Raw genomic sequence first — 26,110 nt, 5'->3', positions numbered from 1 at the left:
GAGGTAGGTAAGCTGATAGTTTCAAGTAAGGACAGGAGAAGGCGAAGGCCAAATATGTGTATATGTCAACGACGAAACACGGATTCAAGACGAAGAATTGTGATCCACGCCGTACGCAATTTAAGTCCACCTGAAAAGAATCGGTTGGAGAAATGCATTGGTGTATGTTACGGGTGATAGTGCGATGAGAGGAATGAGAAATGAGGAATGAGGGAAAAGGAAAGACAAGGGAGCGAACTGAGTATATGGACTGGAGACAGATTGGACAAAACGAGACCGAAAGCACAAACAAGAGACGGACAGACAGACACGAATATGGGATAAATAGATCCACACAAAGACAAGATCGAACGACAGAAGCAAGAAAGTCGATAAAAAAAGGGGAAGAAGCACCAAAACCTGACATGAACGAACGTCAGCATCGAGACCACGCAAAACCGCGAACGAAGTACTCACCAGAAAACCCATCCCGCCATATCACCTATCATCCTCATCACCATCCTCACTCCCCGCGATGGGCCCGTACATATCTGCCAGACTCATCGCATCGATATCGGCAAGATGCAACTCATGCTCCGTCCTCAAACTCAAACTCCCCGGACTCGCACTCCCCGCCATACTAAAACTCGCCATCGTCGTCGGGCTCACGTTCCTCGCTTCCCTCTGAACATCCGCCGCCGCGGCCGTACGCCCCACACTCCTCACACTGGTCGCAGACGACCCGTCGCTCGCATGAGGTCTATGAGAGGCTTGCGGTCGCCCAGAGCCAGACGTCGAAGCAGTCCCAGATCTTGGACGAGACATCGCATGCAGGTCGCCCAAAGAGAACCCAGTGGTCACATCCCCAATACTGTTGAACGTAGGCTGTCCACCGGGCAGAGAGTTTTCCTGCATCAGAAGCGTCATTTCCGGTGGTGGCATCGCGAATACGCTCGACGTCGCGCTTGGGCGTTGTCGATGCGTCCGGTAAGAGGTATCCTCGCTGCTTCCACTAAGACTGTTATCTCCGTTCCGGGCGTGACCTGGTTGCAGACTGTCGATATTGTCGTCCATGAAACTAAGTACAGGCCCATGGCCATGACCGCGGATAGGAGCTCTTTGCTGCGTGTCGTCGTCGTCGATTTGGTATCCCACATCATCGATCTCGTCGGGGTCCATATCAATGGCGTTGAGCTGGAGTAAGGGTGAGCGTGAAGGCTCTCTCGACTGAGGTGCAGCGACCGATAGAGACATCGACTTCGGCGGAGCAGCATGACCGTATAGTCGTTCCCGAGCTGGAGTTTGGTAGCGGTAGGAGGAAGAGCCCGGGCGCACAGGGCCATCCGATGAAGCAGGTCTTGAAGAAGAGCCACCACCAACGCGATTGAGGACAGTTCTAGGCTGTGACCTTGCGGATGGCATGGAATCCCTCTCAGTATACCTCGTTTCCATCCTCCCATCCCCCCTAATTCCTACACCAGAACCTATCCTCATGTCCCTCTCCATCTCAAGCTCTCTCTCTCGCTCCCACTCCCATTCACTATTTGCATACCCCATATCCAACCTTCTCTCCCTCATCGCAGCGCCCCCACCCTGTCTCTCCGCCACACCCTGATACCTCCTCGCAAGAGCATGCGCATCTTCCAACGCAGCCTCCAGCTCCCTCACCCTCTCATCCAATCTCGCATTCTCATCCCTCAACCCTTGCGCCCCTCTCTGCGAATCCGCAAGCGCCGAAAGTAGCGCCGAGGTCTCCATCGAATGTTTCTCATGCAGAGACTGTATGAGCGCCGATGAGGGAGTCTGATGCGCTTGGTTCTGAGAACGTTTGGGTGAAGGTCCGCCGCTGGTGCTGCTACCGCCAAGTCCGTTAGACGCGACGACGGAGGTAGGAGCCGTGGACGTAGAGTAAGTCGTCCGTGGTGTCTCCACTGGTCCCATTCCTCCACCAACACCAACGCCAGTACTGAGGCTGCCGCTTCTAGTCCTCGCATGGACGCTCCCCCTCGCATCGTCCGAAACAGTTGTCATCGCCCTCGAGACACTCCCGCTTCTCGTCGATCCCGAGCCAGCCTCAGAGAATGCCATTCTCGAAGGTGCACCGTACTCCCTCGCCTCAGCGCCTCCATAGCTCTGCACGCTCCCGAACCCAAACCTTGAACCAGGTCGGCTGCTCGTACCGGCACTGCCAACGCCAGTATTCGCAGATGTCGACGCAGGGCTCGTCACTTCTCGATCCCGCTCTCGCTCGCGGTCGCGGTCCAACAACCCCGCAGCCGTGAGCGCCTTGACAGTACGTGGGCCCATCCAATCCGTTTTCAGGCCTGGTCCTCGTGGAGATAACAAACCCTGTCCCGTCCCAGACTGACCCAGCCCAAACCCTCTCGACTCGCTCATGCTCAAACTCCTCTTCCTATTTCTCGTGGCCGCAGTCCCGAAATATCCCAACCTCGAAACGCTCGTGTCCCTTCTCATCCCACCACTACCGACGACTCCAAATTCAGATATCGATGGTCCCAATCGTCCCTGAATTTGAGTGTGCATCTGCGCGTGCCCGTCCCTATCCAATTGGAGGGACGGTCTTCGATGTTCGTCGTCGGTTCTTCTGAGACGATTGAGACGGCGGGCTGTGGCGGTGGGCGGAACGCCTGTGGTCGATGACCTCGAAGATGGACTGACAGAGTTGACGTCCGTATTCCTCTCCCAAACTTCGCTCCCGTTCTTCGCACCCTTCCCCTCCGGCGAGCCGCTCGCTGGTCTTGACCCTGCTCCAGATACAGACGCAGGCTGATATCGACCATTGAGAGTGGATCGTGACGGTGTAGTAAGCCGTGGGAGTGGAGGTTTCGAGGTCGAGGAGGCAAATGTGGAGCTGCTCGCGTTGTAGGAGTTGTATCGAGAGGTATTCGCCGTGGAGAGTTGTGACTGAGACTGCGAGGGATTAGAGTGCGAATACGGGCTGGTGTAGGAGGATTCCCCGCCGGTATTGTGGCGACGGACTGGAGGGAGTGTGTCGACAGATGATAGAGGGGAGCCAAGCTGGTGAGGGTGTTGTTGTTGCTGCTGCTGTTGGTATAGTTGCGTTTGAGCTTCGGACAGTTGACGGCGAGGGGAAGAACCGGGGTTTGGTAGCGGGGCCGTATACCCTTCGCTGGATGACCTCGTAAAACCCGTAGTATTGGTCACATCCGGGGACGAATAGTTTGAAGATGGGGGCGCATTGGTGACACCGCGAAGGGGACTGATACGGCCAGTAGCGAACCGCGGTGTAACTACGGAGGAGGATGAACGAGCGGCGTGATTGAGTAAGGGACGACTGAAAGTCGTGGAGGTGCGTGCAAGCGGGGCTGGCGCATGTATGGAGCCGGTTGGCGAGGATTGGGGAAATGCAGCGCGAGAAGGTGATCGGTGAGTCGATGAGGGAGGGAGGGAGGACGGCCCTGGGCGTGTCGGAGAGTTGAGCGACCGGGGCGAAAAAACGGCTCTGTGAGGAGAATACTGGCGGGGAGGGGGTGTCGACGTTGAGACAGTCCGAGTGGCGGGATCAGGCGGTGCAGGGGAATGCAATGGTGAACGACCGATGCGGTTTGGGCTCAGTAAGACGGCCAACTCAGGGTCTAGCGCGTCTAGACGGAAACTGACGTCTTCGTCGGCGTCCTGAGCTTCATTCTGTCGTACAGCCTCTGGTGGCGTACTTCCGGTGGCATCGATTACAACCCCATCGGCCAGCCAACCATCTCCGGACCTCGACTGCTTCTGCTTGAGGGCGTGGAATACCTCATCAGGTAGCTGCGACGTCGAAAGATCAAAGCCTGACTGGTCATGCTCGCTGTCGTCCAGGTTGGAAGTCGAAGATTCCGCAGGATGCCGCGACGATGACGTTCTTTGCACAGGTGTACCACTGTGCGCTGCGTCTACATTACGGTAGAAATCTCCGAAGGAGGGAAGTCTGGGGATAGCCTGCGTGGATGGTGTCGCGGGCTTAGGTTGAGGCTGGATGATTGGTCTGGTTTCTGTCGGGTCTGCGTCCTGGTCTGCGGCCTCGTCGTCTTCTCCATCTGTTTCCTCCCCTCTGGAAGTGTCTTCGCCTTGAGAGCTGTCGGAGGCAAAGTGCTTAGAAAGGCCTGAGAGGTCGGCTTCGATAATCGTGGAGAGTTCAGTGCTGAGAGGTGGGTCTGGAGTATATGTGATGATAGGAGGGCCTAAAGAACGAATGCGTGTGAGCTGCCAACGAACAAAGCATCACTTGCGTTATCGAGAATTAGAGGATAGTCGGCCTAGCAATTTTGAATGCAATATTCAGAATCGTTCAGCCTGTCTTACTGAAATGAACCACGCCTGTATCTAGGATGAACGACTGGAAACACCGTTGACATTCCCACGTGGTTCATACAGGTAAAGAAGCCGTCCACACGAGAACGGCAGCTCGAGAACCCATGTGAGATTACATGCAATGTGTATGAAACGTGTCTCTCACGAAAGGAGGAATTATATACTTCAAAAGCCAGATAGTCTTATGCACGGTGTGCGTGGTCAAATTACCCTTCATCCGTGGTTGTGGCGCTAGCTCTGCCGCGACAGCTTCTTAACGAGGTGGTAAGGCAACGGCCAGGGCGGCTTCCCTGCAAGTGACATGACAGGCAGTAACAACGCTTGGTCTCGGGTATTTGAGCGGAATGAGGGTAATGCCCCGCTGACAACAGTCTCCCAAGTAATGGAGAGAAAACATCGATACACTAAGAAGAGGAATTGGGTACGTACCGAGATCCTTTGGAGGTGGCGCCGGCGGCGAAAGTGACCGTCGAGTGTCCGCACTGATTTGGGAACTCTCAGACGCACTCCTACCGTCTCTCCCATGGTCAATCACTATCACCTCATCCTGTTCCCCTGACTGTGATCCATCCCCTGATGTCGACGTCCACGATGGCTTCCTGTCCACTACCATGCTCCTCCTCACAGCTCCCAGTTTCTTGTTCGCAGATCCCGAGTTCGCCGTGGTGACACCATATCCAGTTGCGTTCCCAGACGGCGTCTGTATCTTTGTGTTTCCAAACGGCAGAAAATTGCGCAAGTTCCGAAGAGAGTGGAATCCTGTGTTGGTTGATGTGATAGGCGGTGTTGATTGAAAGGTTACGGATGGGGAGCCGGCGCTGCCGGATGGACGTCTGTTTGGGGGCACCAGGCCCAGATTGGGCACGTTAAGAGAGCTGGGCAGCGAGGTCATCGTCTCTGAGCGCCTGGGAGATATTACGGGAATGTGAGAGGGAGGGGGAGACTTGAACCGAGGTTCCGCCATGTTGACTGTCGATGAAACTGTCGGTCGCGGAAGTGACGGTTGTCTGAGTCTACCTGCCTCAAACAGAGATTATAGCCAGCCTTAAGACGACATAGAGCGATACAGTCTGGTAGCAGCGAGCAACCAAGACGTTCAAGCGAACCATAATTCGTTACGTACCGCATAATATCCGCCCTGCCGGAGTTAGCCGCCCCGCCACACAGGGTTGTTTTCGCGGAATATTATCTTTGCTTTTACCCTCTCTTCTACCTCCACGAGGTGAAACATCGACCGGAAGTACATCCAAACTGAAACGCTACCGCGCCGAGTTGTTAGGAAGATCTTTTATTCTAGTATGTGCGTTATCCTCATTTTCGTTGTTTTTTTTTTTCTCTGAGAGCGGCGCCACACCTCGTATTCCTCTTGTACATGGTCTTCGAGATAACCTTGACAAGTCACTTCCTAGTAGACACGTAGAGCGCATTGCCGGATGCATTCATACCGTCTATCGGAAATACTCTCCATGTCGGCTACCTCTGCCACTACTCCGAGAGCTTGTGTCTGCACGATCTTCCCTCTGTAGGCCAATGGAATAGTGGCGGAACTGACCACCATAGTGCATACATCGTACGCATGAAACAGGACCACAAGCTCACTCCATGGATGACCTTGGATCATCGCCGTATGAGCGTTGTTGTTTCAAACTACCGTTTGGATCTGTCATACAATTCGCGGGAGCAGCGACAAGTTCAATGTTCGTTCATTAACGTGTCGCTGTCGGACGGTCTTGTGCTCCGTTTTCACCCGCACGGTTGACTGCTCAATTGATTTGTGGCTGCCTTTGTTTGACTTGCCCAGCATGTTTAGGACGCCAGGAGCATCACGGTGTCCGATTCGTTCGTTCTTTCTTGCGTAATTGTGGTGTCCGATCCGTCTGGCATAACGCAGTTGATGTGGGATATCAGGGTGTAGTGTTATTTGAAGTCGGCTCTCAGACCACAGTGCCCAGCGCCCGTGAGGTATACATATCTCCTTGCGCTTTGATGGGTCGAGAGTGGCGATAAAGTCGAAGGCGTCACCACACAAAAAATCTCGTACAAGTCGCGGCCAAGGCCTCACAACCTCCACACACACGATGGGAAGCACTTACGCCTTGGGTACTCGCCAGAAATGTACGTCTCGCCGGGCCTCCACAACTCAGGGATCTCCCCGACGGTCGTAACTAACTGTGGGAGGATGGCCCTTTGCGTCCCATTTACTTCATGGCCTAACATCGCCATACAAGGCACATTGAAAGACTGATCCTCATAGCATCGGATATGCGATACTAGGCCCGAGCTTCAACCTGATCTGAGGGGTCAAGTTTCATGAAAGACGGCTTGTGGTACCACTGGTTGGCGTGCACTTTGCCTGTGCAATTGCGCCACAAACGAATCGTTCTACCTTGCCCGTGCCCTTACTCCTATACAGCAACGGTCTTCACATTGGACACCGTCGGGCGGTGTACCGAAAGTCTGTGATCGGTGATACCACAGGGACCTGACGAGGGGAGGTGAGGGGGATCATACCTTTGCGTCCTGAGGCGTAAACTCACCACGCTAGTACGTCTTGGGCTTCGACTGAAAATAGTTCCCTACACATCCTAACGTCTTTACGGCGACCACCTTGAAGACCGACATGCTTAGGCCGTCGATCCGTATGTCTGCGGAAGCTCAAATCGGAATCAGAGCCGTGTCATGCGGCCTCAAGGGAGCACCCATTAACCTCTCCCTAGCTGCTCGACCTCAGGAAGTGTCAGACATGCGGCGGCCGTTCAGACGGTTAGGTCAGGTCGACAACGGGATAGGTGCTTGGCCCTTCTAGATTGAAGACCGCTCACTCAGTTCGTTGCCGTAAGTCAAGGCAGCTCACAGATTGAAGATTGGGACGTTTGTCCGTGAGGCATGGCAGCAGTAAACAGAAGTGCGGATATGAGGGAGTGGATGGTGAATGTCCGTTAATGACGCAGTTGACGTGGTCTCTCTCCCCGCCCAGTGAGCGTCTCGTCTTAGTCAGGTATCATTCCTTGATACCTCCTGATTTGCTTGTCGGCCTGGCCCACATGTTACCGTTGCAGAGCCTTCTGGTGCAATTTGTCCCGCCTCAAGGTAAGAATTGTATTGAGCCGACACGGAAGGTGTCCTTAGCTCCTACAACCAGACGCTTTTCGGTATCCTGTTGCATAGGTCAGTTTCATCCGTGTAATTGAAGCCATGTCCATCTATTGATAGCCCCAATTTTTTCCATAGGGAAAGAAGGGAAACCTAGGTAGGAGATGGGCGTTGCAGGTTCGGTAAGTCCATTGGCCGTATGGGAGACAGGCACCGCTCAAGCTCTTTCACCTTGATAGTCTGGCAACGGTACGGACTGTCCACCCGTCTAGGGGGGCTTGGTTACTCAACCGGCTTCCACAACCTCCAGCTCCGCCCCGGGTCACCTGGAGGGCAGTGTCATCGTTTGAGTGAACAGTGCATCGACGAGTCTCTGGTCGCTGCTATCAAATCACCATTTCTATCCATTGGCATTGTAAGCCGACCTTGGCATGGGTCAATCTTAGCATGCGTTCCTACACGAGCCCCAGAGACTATCGTTTTTGATGCAGCGAGTAAGGCGTAGTGAGACCGGTTCGCTCCGTCTACCCTTTTTCGCCGTCTACTGACCGTAAAACCACGTCCAATCCGAATAGAGCTTCGAAGCTAATCAGCATAGCATGCCGAGTTTCTCACCCGCCCCCAAGCTAAGTATCTACCCATGTTGTACGAGATACCTTTCTGATTGGTTCTGGCAGGAAAGCTGGCGGCGATGTCGCCTTATTCCACGCCCTGATATAGTTCGCCGTTTCTGTCACGGCCCAGAGAATTGTGATGTTGTGCGGCAGCACGCCGTTTTGCTCGTGGATTCTCGCAAATGGAAGCACGTGAACTCAGCGGTCTAATCATTCAATAGGCGCTCCTCACCAATCTGTTCACACATCTCGATATTGGTAAAGTGTCACCGTCTCAGGCAATACGAAGGTTGGTCGGTTAGTCAGTGCTGACAGTAAATTTCCATACGACTGACTTTCGGCCGGTACCAACGGCTCTGCTACGGTGGCTTACTGGCGATGCGCTGCATCCTCCGCCCTGCTGGCGCTTCCAACAGAATGCGTCAAAAATGTATTGGAACCTGTCGTGAGTTCAAACAGGCTCAATCATTCGTAGACGCCTCCATGAGTCCACCTTACGAAGCTGAGGTTTCTATTTAGGTCCCAGTTGGCAGGAAGGAACGGTCCTGTCGACCGAGTCGTGAAACTTGTATGTAGTCTCTGCGATAGGTGAGTAAAGTAGATCTCCTTGGCTGATTCCTTGCCATTTCGTCGTGGTTTCTTCACGGGTATGACTGTTTCTTTTTGATGCTGTGAATCCTCAGAGGAGCTCGACCCACTTCCTGATGGAGTTCTGGACCTCTGCAACCACAAACTCGTACTCTGTGATGTGTGAGCAGGTGCTGTTGATTCACACGCTGCTTTTCGAACAGATGAATTCCCTAAAAAGGGGCAAGAGAGTCCACCCCAGTGACCTTCTTCAACGGAAATCTCTGGACTCGCGGATATACCCAGGTTGTTTGAGGTCGCCCTTTCGGCAGTGAAGCATCATCTTGGACCCTTCCAGCGCTGAGCGTCTCTCGACATGACTCGTTCGGAGAACCTTGAAGAAGATCATATTTCTTCCAATAGGTCATTCTATGCTTCCTCATTCATGAGAACTTCCCACGACTTGTATTGACCATACCGCTGGCTTGCTTCGGTATGACTTATCGATTTATCGAGTAGGCTATATCAAGCGGATATGTAGACGTGGGAACGAGACGCTGTCGGGCCGTGACGAAAATTCAGTGTTTGCACCGCGGGAAGTTTCTACAAGTCATCTGGCCGAAGTTGTCAATTGTATTCACCTGTTTTTTCCCTCACAGGTCTTGCTGTATATCTTGCACAAGGGCCGCGGGCATCGCACTCGAAGCCAGGTTACCAGGATGAACGATAACCGAACGGTGTCCGGCGGCATGATGTCGGCGTTCAGAAGGAGCCCGATTTTGACTTTGGCGGACCTCTTCCATGAAACCCGGGTGGGCCCGAATCTTTCCGGGCGTCTTTCTGCTTTTCCACCACCATCACCACCATGTGCACCTCAGCTTAGGCGAAGTCAACGATGCCGCGTTGCTTTGCTTCACCCGGACAGTTCACCTTTTCCGTACCACAAACACACTTTCTTGGATCTTCGTTCAGACGCAACAGGCAGTGTTGATTCAATGACCGGGGGCAGTCTGCGGTGCGATCCAGGGGAAGTATCCGCGGTAGGCTGGATTCTGAGGCACATAAACGTATGAGTACAAGCGTAGGTGGTCTATACGCTTCTCCCTCTTCAAATTTTCCAACATTCCAGGCTAGCGAGGGCGCGCTCGAAGGGAAACTCTCCACCCCAGCCAGCTACGTCACGCTCGCTCTCCATCACTGCACCGCGCAATACCTCCGCCTTCTCTCGAGCGTCCATCGCCTCCGTACCTGCCCCTCGCTCTATCTCCTCCTTGCAGCTCTGCATCGCTTGGCACACATCTCCATCCATCAACGTCAATACATCGGCCGTCTCTCCTTCCGCTGTCCATCGTAAACCGATTGTCTGCTGCACGATCGTCGTAAAAATTGACAAGCTTGCTAAGCCCATACCGGCCCCGTATAGGATGCGCGCACGCGCCAGGGTTTCACGTAGCTGTGGGGTCGGCAGAGCCGTGCCATTGCTAGTACGAGTGGTGAAGAGTGCGGACGATCGTGGGATGGACCCCTTGGAGAGATGCAGACGTGCGGCCTTGCAGAATGCGGCTGCCGTAGTAGGGGGAGTTGTGGCGAGAAGGGTGCGGACCGTAGAACGAAGGCTATGGAGACAGGCAATCAGTGTCACTGCGTGAAAAACAAGGTGACGGCGCGTCGTTACTCTTCAGCGCTGGCGTTGGCGATGAACGTATCAACCATAAGATTGCTGAGGTGTACCAATGCGTGTTAGTGACGATGAGGGCGAGTGTGCCTGTGATTGTACGAACACATGGCCTAGTGACCTGGTGTCCACCGAGTGTGGGTCGTACGATGAGGCTGGAGCTGGCATATCTAACTGTAGCTTTAGAGAAGTCGAGGAGGGATGTTTCAAGACGCTGATCATGACGGATCATGCAGCCTTTATATCGTTGCTCTCTTTTAGTCTCCAGACTCCGCTGCTCCGATGCATCGGGGGGTTTCATGGTGGGATCAAAGCTGCTTTTTGCCGAGCATGGGTTAGTGAAATACCTCAACACGCACATGTTTATGATACGTCCAGTGCGAAAGAGTATTCGCAAAGACTGTGCTGCAACTACGGCGACTCTTGTAGTCGCCGTATATTGAAATTATTTGAACCACGCAACGCTTGACTCAGCACGTCAACCGGTTACCGGCCAGCATGGCGTCCTGACGTCGCAGGTAGTGGACCCACCAGCCTGTCTCGTCTTACAGATGGTGATATCAATTCATTCTCATGTTACCGTAGAGTTGATTCGACATGAATTTTTTAGACGGAGATTGCTCTCGGCTGCACAGCAGGAAATATAAAGCCATCGCCCAGGCCGTGCGGTCAGAGCATCGAAACGACCCCCACTTCCTCCAAGTTATCACTGCCCGCGACTGCGATGGCATCCTCCCCTGAATGGGAAACCTTCCAACTGGGTCCTTTCGTCGCGCCTCGCCTGTGGATCGGCCTTTGGCAGCTCTCCAGTACTGCATGGGGCAGTGCATCAGCGTCCAAAATTCGTCAAAGCATGGCAAGACACGCAGATCAAGGGTATACTGCGTTTGGTACGCATCTTCTTCACGTCGCAGCTATGATGATCTTTTCGCACCTTCTACTCACACGGGAATTGTTCTAGATATGGTAAACTCGAGTTGTTTTTGTGTTGTCGTCCCATACTGTACTCACCCCTCGATGCTTCTGTGTGTTTGATCCACGACTTCTTCTAGGGTATGTGCATCTAATGAATGATTGTTGATTTGCACGATAACTTTATCCTTGGCTGTCTCACACAGCCGACCACTATGGAAGTGCGGAGATTCTTTTCGTGAGTGTTCGCGCCACACATCTCGCCACACAACCTGGATGCTCTGCTCATCTCCCTATTTGTGGATCATGTAGGGACAGTTTCAGGAATCGCTCCCACCACCGAAGAAGGTGATTGGAGGAACGAAATGGTGCGTTTTCAAGGCCACGGAGCCCACCCGTGCCATCGTTGAAGCCGGCGTACGAGAACGCATGACACGTATGCGAACGAAGAGTGTCGACCTCCTCCAGGTCAGTTACTCCGACATTACCTCTTCTACAGTCACAATGACTCGCCGTGTATTAATTTTTCGTCGCTGTAGCTTCACTGGCAGAACTATGCGGACACCGGATATTTGCCTGCTTTACGCCACCTGCAGGACCTCCAGGCGGAGGGAGTCATCACAAACATAGGCCTGTGTAACTTTGACGCGATTCGGACGGACGAAATCTGCACCCAACTGGGGCCCGGTGCCATTGTCACGAATCAAGTTCCGGTGGGTTCTGCCTTCAGGTCCAAGTTGACTGTGCACACGATGACGGTCCCGTTCTTGATGATATGGTCGCATGATGATGTTGCCAGTTCTCTCTGATTGATACAAGAGTTCTGCATGGCATGGCTGATGTCTGCGAAAGACACGACGTGAAGCTTCTTACCTACGGTACACTGGTAAGAAAATCTCACACTTTTCGGATCTCTTGCTTCCAATCTTCGGCGTCTTTTGCTCACTTTGGGACGTTCATCGTGTTAGTGTGGTGGCTTCCTCTCTGATGCCTGGCTCTCAAAGCACGAGCCAGACCCCTATGGTGGAACCTTGACGCCATCACAGAGAAAGGTACACGACCCATTGCTCCGATCGCCACTTATTTCCAGCTGAACTCATCTCCTACGCTACAGTACCTCGACATCATTCTGAAAGTGTGGGGAGATTGGGAGCTCTTTCAGACCCTTCTATCCGTCCTTCGCACCATCGGCGACCGCCATGAGAACGCAAGCATCGCAAACATAGCCACACGATGGGTTCTGGATCATCCTTGTGTGGGAGCTGTCCTCGTAGGTTCGTACATTCCTCCGGGTCACAGCATCGTCATTCTTGAACCATGACGAAACATACATCATGAATAGGTTCGCGATTAGGGGTATCTGAGCATCCAGACGACAATCTTAACGTCTTCCGCATCCGACTCTCAGAGAAAGACAGGGCCGAGATAGAAGCTGTGTTGGATCGTTCTGACGGCCGGAGGATGATCACTGTCATTGGAGATTGTGGTGCAGAGTATCGGTGATTTTCGTTCTGAACCGCCTAGTCCTAGCGCAATTATCATCTCCGACAAACCTTCTTGATATAAACGCATACCGCCCCAAAACCATCCATGTCATACACAGCTACCGTTCTTGCAATTTCCCCCTTCCATCACTGGTTTTAGTCACGGTGAGAGCAAAGGCGAAAAGGTACAGGTTTCGATGCCGAGAAGTTGCAAAATGAAAGAGACCGAAACCGAAATAGCATTGCCAGATGTGTATGCAATAATGTACGTGCGGCGAGACCTTTGATTGGTATGAGAGCAGGCGTCTATATACTATAGGTACAACAGAATACAAAATCTCCCTTAACGACATGTATCGAGTGAAAAAACCAACAGAGTGCAAGTGAAACTGAACAATTGGGACGATGTGACAGAATGTGATGTATGCGTGCAGTATGTAGATACAGTGGAACGATCAGAAAAGAGGGAAGGGAAATGAAAAGAGCCCGTGCCATAGGCTAAAGCTTGCTATTAAGCGAGGTCGAGTCCATATAAGACGCAGCGATGTTGCTTAGCCGCTGTATGGGCTGAAGCTTCCGCTTGATATCTCTAAGTATAGTAGTCTTTGGGTGCCAATGAGGAAACGCAGTCTTCAGGTCTGCAAACGCCTTCCCGAAGAAGTAGGCGACACGCTCATCTGCGATCAAATCGCGCAACGCCCAGGGAATCTGTTACGTCAAAGTCAAGGGATACACCATCCACGAACAGCGCAACATTTGACGCAATGACAATGAAGAAGAATCATTGTGGCGCAGAGGATAGCGCCATGCACAGGGTCAAGGCGGAGATGGAATGGAGATGACGAAGAATCCACGAGGGATGATTGATGGCACGAGAATGTTAGATGGGTGATAGCACAGGCGTGTAGGTTAGCGACCGTAGAAGGAAACGAGAAAGATGAATGAACTTGCCTCGTAGTCATTTTGTTCGGTGTTGGCATTGAAAGGTTCCACGACTAATTCTGGATGTTCTTCGAGACCGTCATTCGTTAGGAACAGGTAGTTCACTGCAAGGCTGTGGTTGATCCATGCACATCAACGAAGGGGAATCCGTATGTGACCAACGAGCGACGCAATTCCGATTTCGGGGGTCAATCGGAGACACAGGTACGAAGACGATGGTCACGAAAAGAACATCGGTAAAACCACCGGTGATTAGGAGGTTGATGTGATGTGGATCGGGGAGTGTGCAGAAGCGAAGGGAAAGTGGATGTCAGACCCTTCCGGACGGTTCCATAAGACGTAGAAGGTGAGAATACTGACGAGTAAGTCCCAAGTTCCTCGTAGATAGTTGAATGACCGACGCCGTTCAAACTACCGGCCGTGGCCTCCGACAAGTGAACTAAGAGGCCACTATCCGAGAGCCCCGAGTTCAAAATCCGTAGAAGTAGGACCAGAAGGTTCGACAAGAAGTCAGTTGAACTAGCGAGATCAAAATCAGCACGGAGTAAACTTGAATGAGAACAGACTAGGATGTTCGTTGCTTGAAGTGGCCGCAAGCAAACTCCGGTAAGCGATGTAAAAGAGAAAGGTCCAGTACTTACTGATAGGCATCTCCATCGATGTAGAGTGCTCTCAGAATGAGGGGATGCGAGGCAGCGTGAAAGATTCCGGAATAGATCGGTACGACCTGGTCGTTTAGCGAGGCTGTATACACCATCTTGGTCTATCAAGGCAGATCCCGGTTAATGAGATGAAATTATATCCGACAAAAGTAGAAAGACATACCCCATGATTGAGGACATTTCTCAGTGCTCTAACATAGCTCTTCGAGACTTGGCTCTCAGTATTCTGTTCAGTCCGTGTCAGTGACATCACGTTGAAGGAGAAAGAGAGATACCGATCTTTACCTGGAACTCGAACAACTCCCTCGCCGCCGTACTCTCGAAATACTATGAGAGGACTCAGTCATCATACGGGTCTCATGAGACACCACGCCCGATCAAAACGGGCAGCTTACCTGAATGTATGGTAGGACCAAAGAACTAGAGCTCAGATACCTCAAAGGTCCCAGATGAATTCCGCACAAACATAGACAGCAGACCCTCTGCTTCTTGTTCTCCAGATTTCTCGAACTCGGCGCCACAATTCCACCGACACCACTCGCCACATCCATGGCCGCGTCTTTCACGACCTCGCTCGCTTCTGCGGCTTCATTCACATTCACCGCCGTCCGGATATGTTTATCCTGGATGAGCCGATCGAGGAGATGGGTAGAGACAATGGAGCCCTGCGAGTGTGTGGCTACGAAAATAACATCGGCAGCATGGAGGTCCGATATCCACTCTTCATTCGAGGTGAGAGCGCTGTATAGCCTGTGTTGAACGAGATGATGGATCAGGAATGTCCGGAATAATAAGATGAGCCCAAACACACGAAGGTGGGGAAATGAGAAAGAGACGCACTTGTCTACACGTTTGCTTATGGTACCCTCACCCTCGAGTGGCATCTGTGTCACTTTGTCGAATTTGACCCCATGATGTTCTTGGAATTCTTCTAGAGCTTGCACCATCATGGACGCAAACTTGATCGACGTCCCAGTCGGTTCACCTAGGACAGTCCGCATCATAGCACCTGTAGATTTTCAATGAGACAGTCATTCTCGCTGACTCGCTTATTGCGGAACAAAGGAAACGTACCAGGAAACCATCCATGAATCGCCAACACCGCAACCCTTTTGCATCCCCTCAACACGTCTTCTGCCTCATCTCCCAGAGGACCCGCAGAACTCGAAACAGAGCCCCTCCTAAGCCTGCTTCTCTTGACCCCACCGTCCTGAGGCGCATGCTTCCTCATCGTTTCGTGCGACCTCGGCAATCCCAAACCAAAGGAGCTCCAATCATCCACTCCTTCTCGTCCCTCTCCACCCGGAACACCTTCCTCTCTCTTCCCACTCAAACCGCTCCTACCAGGCCTACCGCGCAGACCACCCCTTTCGCTAATCGTTCGTTGCCTTGAACCTCCGCTCAAAGGAGCTGATCGAGCCTTCCCTTTGATTTTCGGGCCGCCTGGCGGATTGATCAACACGTTGTTGATAAACTTCCAACCTTTCTTCAACGTCCCTTCGTCGTCCTCCTTCCTCTCTGGCAAAGGCACAATGGACCTGGGCGGGATATCGAACGTATCTTCCCAGGTCGGTAGAACGAGATTCGGCTTCGCAGAGGTCGGTGGCGGTGGCGTCTTGCTTCCCGAGGCAGCAGGCGACTTCGGGCGTTCTGATGATTTGGGAGATGGTGTTCCCGAACGAACGGAGGAAAGAGACGATTTCTTGTTGATAACTGAAACAGGCTGACTCGCGGGTCCGAGTAACGAGGACGAACGAGGTTTGCCCTTGGTGGCCACCGTCTGAGATTGAGTCTGCGCTACAGAGGTCGTCTGGGCTTGAGACCCCGCGCCTCCCGAAGCTTCAGCACCCTCGCCCTCTCCTTCTTCTTCGTCTAGATCCATAACCTCCATTCCGCCGGCCTCCTCTTTGGCAGTCCCATCCTCCCCTGCGCCGATACTCTTCGCCATCAGCGTCCTCCCCGCATAACTAAACAGAGAACTCCAACCACTCATATTGCTCGCCATCGACCCTTCAATCGGATTATGTTCCTTCTTGAAAGCATCGACCGTCATCGTGCTCTGACTCGACGGTATCTGTTCGGCAGCGCCAAGTGGAGGTTGAGCGTCGGCCGTAGGATTAGAACTGGGAGGAGCGGAAGACGATCGCGCAAGTGCTTCTTCCTTGATCTGCTCGGACGGGGTAAGGCCTTCCCAGACGCCGGCGTTCGTGTTCTGGCGGCCGCGGGTTTCGGACTCGTCGGTAGATGTCTCCATCTCAGTCGTGGATGTACTGTAGTACCACGCCCAGGGATAGTACCAGGCACTGTTTGTCGTTTCCTGCGAACGCATGCTCAAGGCTTTATGTGCCTCTGGGGAGACAGGCTGATCCGTGGGTTTTGCATCTGGCTCGGCAGGAGCTTCGACGACTGAAATCTCGGGAGCGGGAGTGTCGTTTGCGGGAGTGTCGTTCGAGGGCGTGACGGCAACGTCAGGTGTAGACTCGGATGGAGCTGCCTTGACTTGGTCATCTACGTTGGCTGGCGTGGATACATCTTGTTGCGAGCCAGAAGGCGTCAAGCCGACGTAGGACCACCAAGAAGTAGATGTCTGCACCGTACGGGTAGTCGCGGCGCTGGTCTCGTCAGATTGGACTACGTTCGTGTTCTCCACAGTGGTAGTCTGTTCGGCGCTCTGGGAATCCTCTTCAGGGATGCCGGTGGGCGACGTCACGACATCTGACAGTGGTAGAGACTTTTAGGTCTAAATTCTGGGAACAAGATAGGAATGTGACGTACCCGTGCCCGTAACCGAGCCACTGCCAGATGCACCCTCACCCGTGTTCTTCTTGCCAGACTCTGACGCACCTACACCACTCGCTTGTGCCACAGCCAATGCCTTGTCGAGTGGTACTTTCGGCCTACCCAACAACGGAATACTGAGGCTGAACCGGCTTGTACTCGGATTGAGGGACGATAAGCGCTGGTTGACACTGTCGCCCGTCGCCACCAACGGATTCGAACTCGAGGAAGACTCGGGAGGTGGGGTGGTGGACTGCGTGGCTTGATCTTGCTGGGAGTGAACGGTCTGGGGAGAGGGCGAGGGACGGGCAAGAGCGTAATCCGGAACTTCGTCGTCTACGGAGGAAGGCGTAAACGGTGATTGCGGAACGTCTGAAAAAATCTCTGTTCGAGTACCGGTCGTTCGCGTTACAGTGATCTGCGGAGGGCTGGATCCGGAAGTCGAGTCTGAATTCGTTGGAGATGATGTAGGTACGACGTTCTTGGTACTAGACGCAGTCGTCGTGATTACGCTTCCGAACCAAGATCGCTTTACAGATTTCCGCTCGGGTATGATTTGAGCTTCAGAGGAAGTACTCTCGGTGGGCTCTGAGGAAACGAGTGGTGATTGCGCTCTGGCAGTGGGTTCGGGTTCCGGGCGTCCGCGAGGAGGGGTAGGAGGGGTGATATTCAGGAGGGGTGCGGAGGCGCGTTCGGGGGAGGAAGCGGTGGCGATCGGCGTGGGAGCAGGTTCTGTGTTCGAAATCGCAGCTTCAGAAGATGCAGTGGTAGCAGACGATGCATCTTGCCCGGCGCTGGATTTCTCTACCTGTGGCTGGGGTAGAGCGGGGGGTTTCTCTGTCTGGGCCTCCATGACCGAAGGAGTGGTATCTTGTCCACGACGCCTAGAGAAGGAAGCAAACCAAGATGTACTAGGAGGCAGCGATGGCTGAGGCGCTGGCACAGACTGCGTAGGCGATGGTGAATTTGAAGGAAGAGGGGGAAGCGACGAGGATGGCGATGTCGTCATGGGCTTCTGAAGGATATTGTTATTCGTGGGCGACGCCGGCGTGGCGTTCGAATCGTTTTCGCCTCCGGTACCGGTAAAAGCGCGTGCTTGCGCGCCTCCTGATTCTTGTTGGGCAGAGTCTTGGATCTGAGGTTGAGTAGGGACCTTGGGCGCGAGAGCTTTCGGAGACGAATCGTCGAGCTCAGGTATAGACGATGACTTCGTACCAGGGGTCATTCCTCTTGTAGCGACTCCCTCATCTCCTTGCGGCCTGCTGCCTGATCTCTCATCACCAACAATTCCCTCGGTCATACCTCGTTGCATGGCCTCGTCCAGGTCTATCCCTCGCCCGCTCCCATCCTCGCCCTCACCCTCCTGCTTCCTAGCCGACCTAATGGACGCCGAGTCCGCCCTCTCTACCTTCCGCCCCTCAGCTTCGTTCAAACTCGAACTGGAGTTCATATGCATAAGCCTCGGGCGAGGAAGCCTGTCCGAAGCGCTTGGAAGGATCGACCCAGACTCCGGTTTAGCAACTGTAACGAGAGAAAGTCCAGTCGGCGCTCGTTTTCTCGAGAGAGATTTTTGCCAGTGTGGGGTACGACCTTCACTGTTCGAGGCTTGGCTATTGGGACTACTCGCGACGCTTGAGTTCGACTGTCGGCGACGTCTTGATGGATTCGATGGAACGGAAAGGGGAGTAGATGACATTGGGCATAAGAGTTCGTCTGAGAGAGTCGTTGAAGAGAAATAAGATGGGGCGGGGAACGCTGAGTCCACGCAGCGGCAGCACGTCACCCCAGTCAAGGCCTCGGAGGCTGGAGCGCTTAATTGATTGCTGGAGTTTACGTAATCCAACAGCAGAGTGATCGGCTGTGGCGCCGCGTTCAGGTGTGGCCCGGGGAGTTGACTATGAATAACGGGCAGGAAAACACGCATGGTGCGTAAGACAGGATGAACACACAGTACTGTGCATCTATGGCTGTCAATCATGGCGTTTTAATGCGCATATATCCACACGGGAACTGTCAGAAGTAAGCGTCACGAACTGAATTCGAACCGACTCACCTCTACTCAGAAGCAGGGCTTCTGTCGACTTCTTATACCAAAACAACCATATGTCACTGTTTCTGCAGTGCTTCCGACCGAGTTCGTTTTTCGGACTGGTTATAACGTACCAAGAGTGTCTGGATCAAGCCTAGCGACCAGGTTTAGTAGACATCGCGAAGAAATACGAGATACCAGTTCGCTCCTAAACTTTCATTCAGAGCCATAAATGGGGAAAATGAGGAAGCAGATATCACACTGTGCAAAGATGAGGGTATGAAGCAAGTTCGTCAGAGGGCACATCGCGCAGATGTGCAGGTGTGGACATTCGTCGGCGCCGCCTCCTCGGCGCAAGCCTTTCTGTGGCGCCATTGCCCCTATTCGCAAGGTGTGGCCCTGCCCGTGCGGGTGAACGTCGACATTCGTAAACGGGTAAGAGCGATTTCTCTACGATCCGCAAGCACTAAATAGACAGAAAATATCAAGAACAGCTTCATACGCACACGCAACTATGTTCGAATTAACGAATGACTCGTATCGATGTGTTGTCATGGTCCCACTCAACAAGAAGTGCACAGAGTCCTATTTTATAAGAGTCCCTCCTGGCCTTCTGTATACGGAGGTGGCTGTGATATCGAGTCTTCTGTCTGATACCCTCTCATATTGCTTTCGCTCCCTCTAACCTCCAGCGCTAGAGGCTGTATATCCGTAGGCAAGTGTGTTTGCCGTGGTTCAGAAGAGAAGAAAGGGCGTACTAAATGCACGAATACGAACAGAGATACACAGTAAAGTTGGGACTAATTCCTGTGTTCTTCCACTACAGTATTCATCAAGCTTCGAAGCAAGTTCCCACTGGAAAGAGGAGAGAGGATGACGCGGCCGTGATGTGGTAAGCTGGCGGTACAAGGAGGAGCCTGTCAATGAGTGCTCGTGGAAAATTGAGAGCGGGTAGGTTGATCGAAGGACCCAAGCCGTTCGTTGATGTCGACCAACATTCATTCTTGCGCATAGCAAGCCTGAGAAACCGGATGTAAAGACCTGTCTCTCCAAACAAAGCTCTATCAGCGAGAAACGACGAAGAGCAAAAGCATGAAAAATCATCAATATCCGCCAGGCAACGTAAAATCGTAATAATACACATCGTCATAAGATCAGAACCCAAATCATACACTCTCACGATATCCCCAGTCTCAGATACCATCCCGTAAGCAAGACCTACATAGTAAACGCCTCCGTATGCAACGCAATCCCACCCATCCTGACCCCATACCGCACACTCATCCTCGCAACCGCATTGCTCGCATCCCTCGTTAGCCTCTCCGGCCCACTCGCACAGACAGCCACTCCACCTCCCTCGCCTACCCACTCCAGCCCGTCTCCTCGTGACTGCTGCTCAAGCTCGAATTGCTCCAGGTCAACTTTTTCATCACTTGATGTGGACGATGAATTGGAGTTCAGGACGGGAACGGGGACCTCTTTGATCGCTTCTTGAGAGGAAGAAGGCGAGATGTCGGCGTTGATAACATCGCAGCAGCACGTCTCTGCGTCAGGACTGCAGTTGCATGGGCATGCGGTCCCGACTTTCGCGTTTGTAGAGTGCGAGAGCGGTGCAGAGGGAGAGGACTTAGATGGTGATGATGAAGATGGAGGAGTGATGAGGCGATGGAGGAGTCTGTGTACCGAAGGTTTCTCGATAAGGACGGCGGAATTCGGGATGGGAGGAACAGCCTCGGGATTACAGAGGCATGTTACGAAAACGGTGACATGGAGGTCAAGTGTCGGGCATGTTGCTGCTACGTTCGCAATCTCAAGTAACATTGGTGCGAACCATTCGATACATCCTATACCACGAATAACATCTTGTTCAGTCCTTGCGAAAAAGGTAAAAGGGTCTGAGAAACGTACCGAACGATCGTATACACCAAGCAAACTCGATCCTCCTCGTCTTCTCGCCGCCCTTCCTCCCGAGCTTTACGACCCTCCCCACGATATCATCCAACAGCCCAAGCGTGAATGTCGCCCCCGAACCTCCCGCAACCAGCAACACACTCTCGTACCTCCCCAAATCGAGACTACATCCTCCATATGGCCCATCAATCATGACCTGAACCGGAGCGCCAGGAACTTCCGCATCAACATCCGCGCCGACCTTTTCGCCGCGTTTAGCAGCAAGAGCGGCGGAAAGACGAGCTTGCTCATTAGACGCATATGAATGGAGGGCGCGCGTCCAGTCACCTTTCGCTCGGACGCCGAATAGCATGTTTGGTGATTGGGAGGACGATTGGAGGCAAGAGGTTGAGGGAGGTGCGCAGGCAATAGTAAGAGGGTGTGATTCAAAGAATCGATCGCCGAAGAAGATGCGTAGGCGGACGTGTTGTCCAGCTAACCATCCAGAGGTACAGTCATGTACATTGATCTGCGTGTATATGTTAAGACATGCTGAAACGTTCAGAGTGGTCTGAAAAACGTACGAGGGTCATTTGCTCTCCCGAGGGAACGAGAGTAGCGTTCTTGATGCGGTAGCGGAGCATGCGCATGAGGAGATCGAGAGCGTAGAATCCGAGCGGAGGAAGGATCCACGGAGAGGCATATGTCGTATGGTAACATATCGTGATGAAAAATGCAACATACATCAACACGCTACGTTCCTTTGTCAGTATTTATCGTTCTTGTCTCTAGAGATCCAGGTGAGCTTACTGTACAACCCAGAACCACTGGTAGAAGTACACCCTGATAGGCCTGATGCTCCCCAGCACTAGCACACACAAAATGGAGAAAGCAGCGACGCCACTTCCTTCCTTTTGTTGACTGAGGATAGGAAGATCATACTGGAGATGGTTACGAATCCAGAGTGAGCCGTGGATGACGGCGCCTAGAAAGAGACCGCGGCCAGACCAGCGGTGGACGTAGTTGAGTTTTTCATAGCCGTTGCCTGGACCGAGGACGAGGGAGAGCAAAGAGTTCTTCGTAGCGAAGAGGAAGACAACAGGAAGTTGCGCGAGTGCAAGAAAACCTTCAAACTGGCGTATGAGAGGCAGACTAATATGAATGATAGATCAAATGCGTACCCGCACGGTTAGGGTTGTCTATAAGAGGTGCATTCGTGACGATGCAAACGATGACGATGATAATGTAGGCCGCAACAAGAATGACTGAGTTGAAATCAAGAGCAAGAAGGTGATTAGATCTCGAGGAAAACGAAAGATGCAGAGAGATATTTACTCTGTCCCAAATCCAAGCCGGTGCCCATCGGCGTCCATAACAACACGCTTGCTACCGTCCTCAGCACACCTGCCAGCCGTCTTCCACTCCTCTCAGCTTTCTTCTCCACTTTACCCTCTCCTGATATAGGTAGTGGCTGGTAGTTCCAGTCATCCCAAACGCCAAAGAGCCCACTAAATGCCCGACGAGAGCGAATGGCCCTAGCGAGATGAGGTAGGGAGACGAGGACAGCAGCTCCGACGCATGATGCCCATATCGCGGTGAACTTGATCTGCCATTTTGGATCCTCAACATAAGAACTGGATAAAAGGAAGTGGTGCGAATAAATAATTGTTTTTCTGAATTAGTGCAAAGCAGCAATTGGGTACGCACTTGTAGATCTGCAAGCTGTCAGGGATCGTGGGCGGCGTACCGTACGAAGTCATGTCGTCGATAGAACGTTGAGGACGACGGCTTTCAGTCAGGCTCTATTGCAGCTAAAGCCTTCAAAAAGCGTATAGAGCCTACAACGACAGAGGGACGTGAGGACTGAAAGTGAGGGCGCAGGAGCGGGAGAGGCGAAGTTAGAATTGAGGACTTCACCAATGGGAGCTCATTTGTTTGCTGCGGACAAACAGAGGTGAAAAAGTTTTTTCGTCGCTTTGAACTGTCAGCGGGTTGCCACACACGTCGCCACACGTCCATTTGTCTCGAGTGCGGCCCAGTTGAGAAGATTCTTATCGTCAAGTCAATAGTCGCTTGTCTACAGTTGTCTACGCCTGCTTTTCTTAGTAGAAGACGCACATGAACCGTAGCATTTCTCTGAACATTTTCCGACCATCTTATCTACTGAACTGAGTTGCCCCCACGATGTCCAAATCTCCGTGGGTGCTTTGTGGGGTAGTTATCCAAAGCTTTCGCTCTCCATCACAACTTCAATATGGGACCTATCCATGAATCAACAGATGAGGGACAATAACATGTGTCGCAACGCATGGATTCGATAGATCGACGCAAGAAAGCGATTGAGTTTGCGCCACAACGAAGACATGCGAGCGATGAGGAGGGTAGACATGGATGATGTAGCAAAACTACATGAATGATAAGGTGAATATCGTGACAGTGTGCGACAGAGACAGCGCGATGTGTATGTCAAGAGAACAGTCAAGAGTTAGAATGGTATACAGTGGTCATCAGCGTCCTAAATCGTAGTCATAAAAATCGTAAGTAGCAATACAGTGTGTCGTCCCAGTCATGACAGCACCCACTGTGTGTCGTACAGTAGCTAGTAATACAATAAGTTCTTCGTCTTCACCCAGCACTACAAACATCCAAGCAAACCTATTAAAACCTCCTGCGTTCCGCTCTCCTCGACCAGGCTCCCGTAACCTCATCCTCCGCCCTCTCGACCCTCTCCCTCGCAACCTGCCTATCATACTCACCCATGGCGGGATCTTCCAGCAACCTCCTCAACTCCCTCCTCCTCCTCTCTAATCTCTTCTCCGCCCTCATGTACCTCTCCACATCCTCATCTTCCTCCTCCTCTCCTTGCTCCCTACCATGATCTCCCATGCCTACCACACGTATCCCATCCCCATCGCTATCGCTCCCACCCATGCCTGAGTACTCTCCAACTCTCGGCATTGGCATCCCTGACCGCGCAGACCCCCAACTCGTTGCCGAACCAGTAGGTGAATGATGTGGCATAGGCGGCTCTTCATCCAGATGTGACGGTGGTTGAACAACGGGATAGTCCATACCATCCTCCCGACGCGGCGAAAGCCTCAGCCTGGGACCATCCTCACCCATATCATGCCACCTCGGCGCAGATCCATACATCCCATATGGCGGCTCAGGATGCTCATCCAGTGGAGTCGAAAGCATCGAAGAAGAGCTGGACGAGGAAGCCGATGTTGGTGCGGGGGTATGTGGACGTACGGGATCGTTTGTGATGGGCGAGAGTGGCATTGGTCCGGAGGGTCGGGGAGGTGGGGAGAAGATGACTAGCTCTGGATCCGGGTCTGGCATGGAGGTAGTGCCGGCTGTGGCGTATGCAGATGATGGATGATGCGTGTGCGCTACAGGCATTTGTGCCGTTTCAGGATCTGGCATCCAAGCCCACCTCCCTCTCGCTCCTTGTGTCGTAGCAGGTGGCGGCGGAGGGGGAGGAGTGAACCGCACATGAGACCGGTCTTCCATCGGCGCTGTGTAGCGTCCATACAATCCACCAGGGATGTAAGGACGACTTCGAGCGTCACTATAGCCGTGAGTAGGCACTGGAGGAGGAATATTGGGGATAGACGTCGATGCTGGCGTAGGAGCATATGCCGATGATCGAGGAGGGAACGAAACCCGGATGGGAGCAGGGGCTGGCGGTGGCGCCGAAACAGGGACGTTGGGCTGATGTGGTGCCACACCGTACGGGTACGCCGGATTTGGAAATAGTGGATGGGAGGCTGCCGCCACACGTCCTGTCCGACTGTCGACTCCCGGTACAGGCAAGCTCTCGTGAAGACGACCTCCCAATACTGTCTGTGTCACCCTTCCCCAACCACGACATCCACACTGACAGTCTCTCGGATGCGTATGCAGTTCTACACAATCCGCATGTCCGAACCCAGCTGCACCAATGTACTCCCTTCCGTCCTTCCTCTCAGTATGCCGCCTGTAGTAACCGGTTGGCCTGTCTTGCTCAGGAGTCCTCGCTCTCTCGGGCCTGGGAGGTAATGGAGGGTCTGGAGCGCGGGAGTACGCAGGCTCGGATGGAAGGAGGTTGGAGGTGGATTGCGGGAGGGCTTGTGGCCCTAGGAAGAACGGGGGCGGCGGGTTAAGGTGGAAAGGATGGAACGAGGGGTGAAAGTTAGGTAGACCGGGAATGAAAGTGAGGTGGTGGGGATTAGGGTGCTGATGAGGGTGGTTCTGCGAGTGGAAGGAAGTAGGATACCACGGTCCTGTCGACTTCGGTGCCATCTAAATACTGGAATAATACTGTACGTTGCATATTGAGTCGATGCAGAGAACAGAGGAGTAAGATTGACGTACGTATACAACACGAGTGTGAACTTGATACGCGCGGAAGAGAGAAGGAGTGTTTGTGGGTGTGTAAGACAGAGGAAACTGAGAACAAGAGCTAAAGTCAGGCGAGGAGGGTGGCGCCCGGCGAAAGCCGACAGTGCTCCTAAAGGGGAAACAAGAGGAGAACAATGGGCTTTGTAGGGGCCTGTGTATACGGGTGGACAGCCTCGTACGTACGAACGAGCGAGAGCAACAACAACAAGACGTTGTCTTCACAGTTGCACAAGCAACCATATCCTTATAACCCGTCGCTTGTGCGCTTCTCTGATCCCGCCCTTCGAGACCAGTTTAGATCTCGAACAGGACTTCAGGCACGTACGTACGCCCAATCGACGAAATTGTACAGCCTGCGCAGAGAGCGCTTTGAAAACCAGACGGAGATGAGTCTATCGACTGAATGAAGATCGTCTTCACTACCAGCTGCCCAAGCAGATCAAAAAGCGCTTACCGCCCTGTGAAACCGGCCGCTAGTACCATCTCTGAACTCGACCAAAACAACCACCGACGAGAGTGCGGTTCAGAGTCACACCACGAGAGCCCAAGGATAGGCATATTGGCACGACACAGCCAGCCAATGTACGAGAGCTTTCGACATCGTCTTCGACGACGAGCAGTGCCACACCGTTCCGTAGCATGCGGTTCTCAAGCTCAAGCGCCCATTTCCGCCTTGACCTCGCTAGGCGTGGGCTGCGCGAACGCTCCATCAAAAACTTCGACATCGAAGCTACTAAACCCAGCACAAACCGCCGAGAGACAAACCGCTG

General features: G+C 53.0%; 6 protein-coding genes across 6 annotated transcripts; 1 reads left to right on the top strand and 5 right to left on the bottom strand.

Annotated features, from left to right (window-relative positions):
* Window positions 1-56: 56 nt before the first annotated feature.
* STEHIDRAFT_170175 (uncharacterized protein) lies at window positions 57-5,275 on the bottom strand (the record flags this gene model as incomplete). The annotated part of the gene is made up of 3 exons (XM_007306536.1): window positions 57-399; window positions 457-4,181; window positions 4,741-5,275. The coding sequence occupies 2 exons, from the start codon at window positions 5,273-5,275 to the stop codon at window positions 478-480; spliced, it is 4,239 nt and encodes a 1,412-aa protein (XP_007306598.1). The 3' UTR covers window positions 57-399; window positions 457-477.
* Window positions 5,276-9,612: 4,337 nt separating this feature from the next.
* On the bottom strand, window positions 9,613-10,434 carry STEHIDRAFT_148516 (uncharacterized protein). Its single transcript, XM_007306535.1, has 3 exons — window positions 10,367-10,434; window positions 10,261-10,305; window positions 9,613-10,201 (listed from the first exon to the last, which is right to left on the bottom strand). The coding sequence occupies exons 1-3, from the start codon at window positions 10,426-10,428 to the stop codon at window positions 9,694-9,696; spliced, it is 615 nt and encodes a 204-aa protein (XP_007306597.1). The 5' UTR covers window positions 10,429-10,434; the 3' UTR covers window positions 9,613-9,693.
* Window positions 10,435-10,984: 550 nt separating this feature from the next.
* STEHIDRAFT_132807 (Aldo/keto reductase) lies at window positions 10,985-12,675 on the top strand (the record flags this gene model as incomplete). Its single annotated transcript, XM_007306534.1, has 8 exons — window positions 10,985-11,150; window positions 11,379-11,410; window positions 11,485-11,640; window positions 11,712-11,885; window positions 11,972-12,058; window positions 12,141-12,224; window positions 12,287-12,446; window positions 12,515-12,675. The coding sequence occupies 8 exons, from the start codon at window positions 10,985-10,987 to the stop codon at window positions 12,673-12,675; spliced, it is 1,020 nt and encodes a 339-aa protein (XP_007306596.1).
* Window positions 12,676-12,895: 220 nt separating this feature from the next.
* STEHIDRAFT_123267 (uncharacterized protein) lies at window positions 12,896-18,777 on the bottom strand. The gene is made up of 10 exons (XM_007306533.1): window positions 17,036-18,777; window positions 15,335-16,975; window positions 15,101-15,269; window positions 14,656-15,010; window positions 14,546-14,587; window positions 14,424-14,486; window positions 14,240-14,361; window positions 13,959-14,117; window positions 13,608-13,710; window positions 12,896-13,364 (listed from the first exon to the last, which is right to left on the bottom strand). Exons 2-10 carry the CDS (start codon window positions 16,587-16,589, stop codon window positions 13,155-13,157), a joined length of 2,478 nt encoding a protein of 825 aa, XP_007306595.1. The 5' UTR covers window positions 16,590-16,975; window positions 17,036-18,777; the 3' UTR covers window positions 12,896-13,154.
* A 1,053-nt stretch (window positions 18,778-19,830) lies between these two features.
* Window positions 19,831-22,836, bottom strand: STEHIDRAFT_170171 (uncharacterized protein). The gene is made up of 7 exons (XM_007306532.1): window positions 22,665-22,836; window positions 22,293-22,591; window positions 22,139-22,222; window positions 21,768-22,083; window positions 21,542-21,710; window positions 20,976-21,486; window positions 19,831-20,911 (listed from the first exon to the last, which is right to left on the bottom strand). The coding sequence occupies exons 1-7, from the start codon at window positions 22,715-22,717 to the stop codon at window positions 20,286-20,288; spliced, it is 2,058 nt and encodes a 685-aa protein (XP_007306594.1). The 5' UTR covers window positions 22,718-22,836; the 3' UTR covers window positions 19,831-20,285.
* Window positions 22,837-23,615: 779 nt separating this feature from the next.
* STEHIDRAFT_159156 (uncharacterized protein) lies at window positions 23,616-25,241 on the bottom strand (the record flags this gene model as incomplete). The annotated part of the gene is made up of 1 exon (XM_007306531.1): window positions 23,616-25,241. One exon carries the CDS (start codon window positions 25,239-25,241, stop codon window positions 23,616-23,618), a length of 1,626 nt encoding a protein of 541 aa, XP_007306593.1.
* Window positions 25,242-26,110: the final 869 nt, after the last annotated feature.

This window comes from Stereum hirsutum (assembly GCF_000264905.1).
Source record: "Stereum hirsutum FP-91666 SS1 unplaced genomic scaffold STEHIscaffold_11, whole genome shotgun sequence".
NCBI classification, from domain to species: Eukaryota; Fungi; Basidiomycota; class Agaricomycetes; order Russulales; family Stereaceae; genus Stereum; species Stereum hirsutum.
The sequence above is the reverse complement of the archived record's forward strand: the minus strand, read 5'-3'. Positions and strand labels throughout refer to the sequence as shown.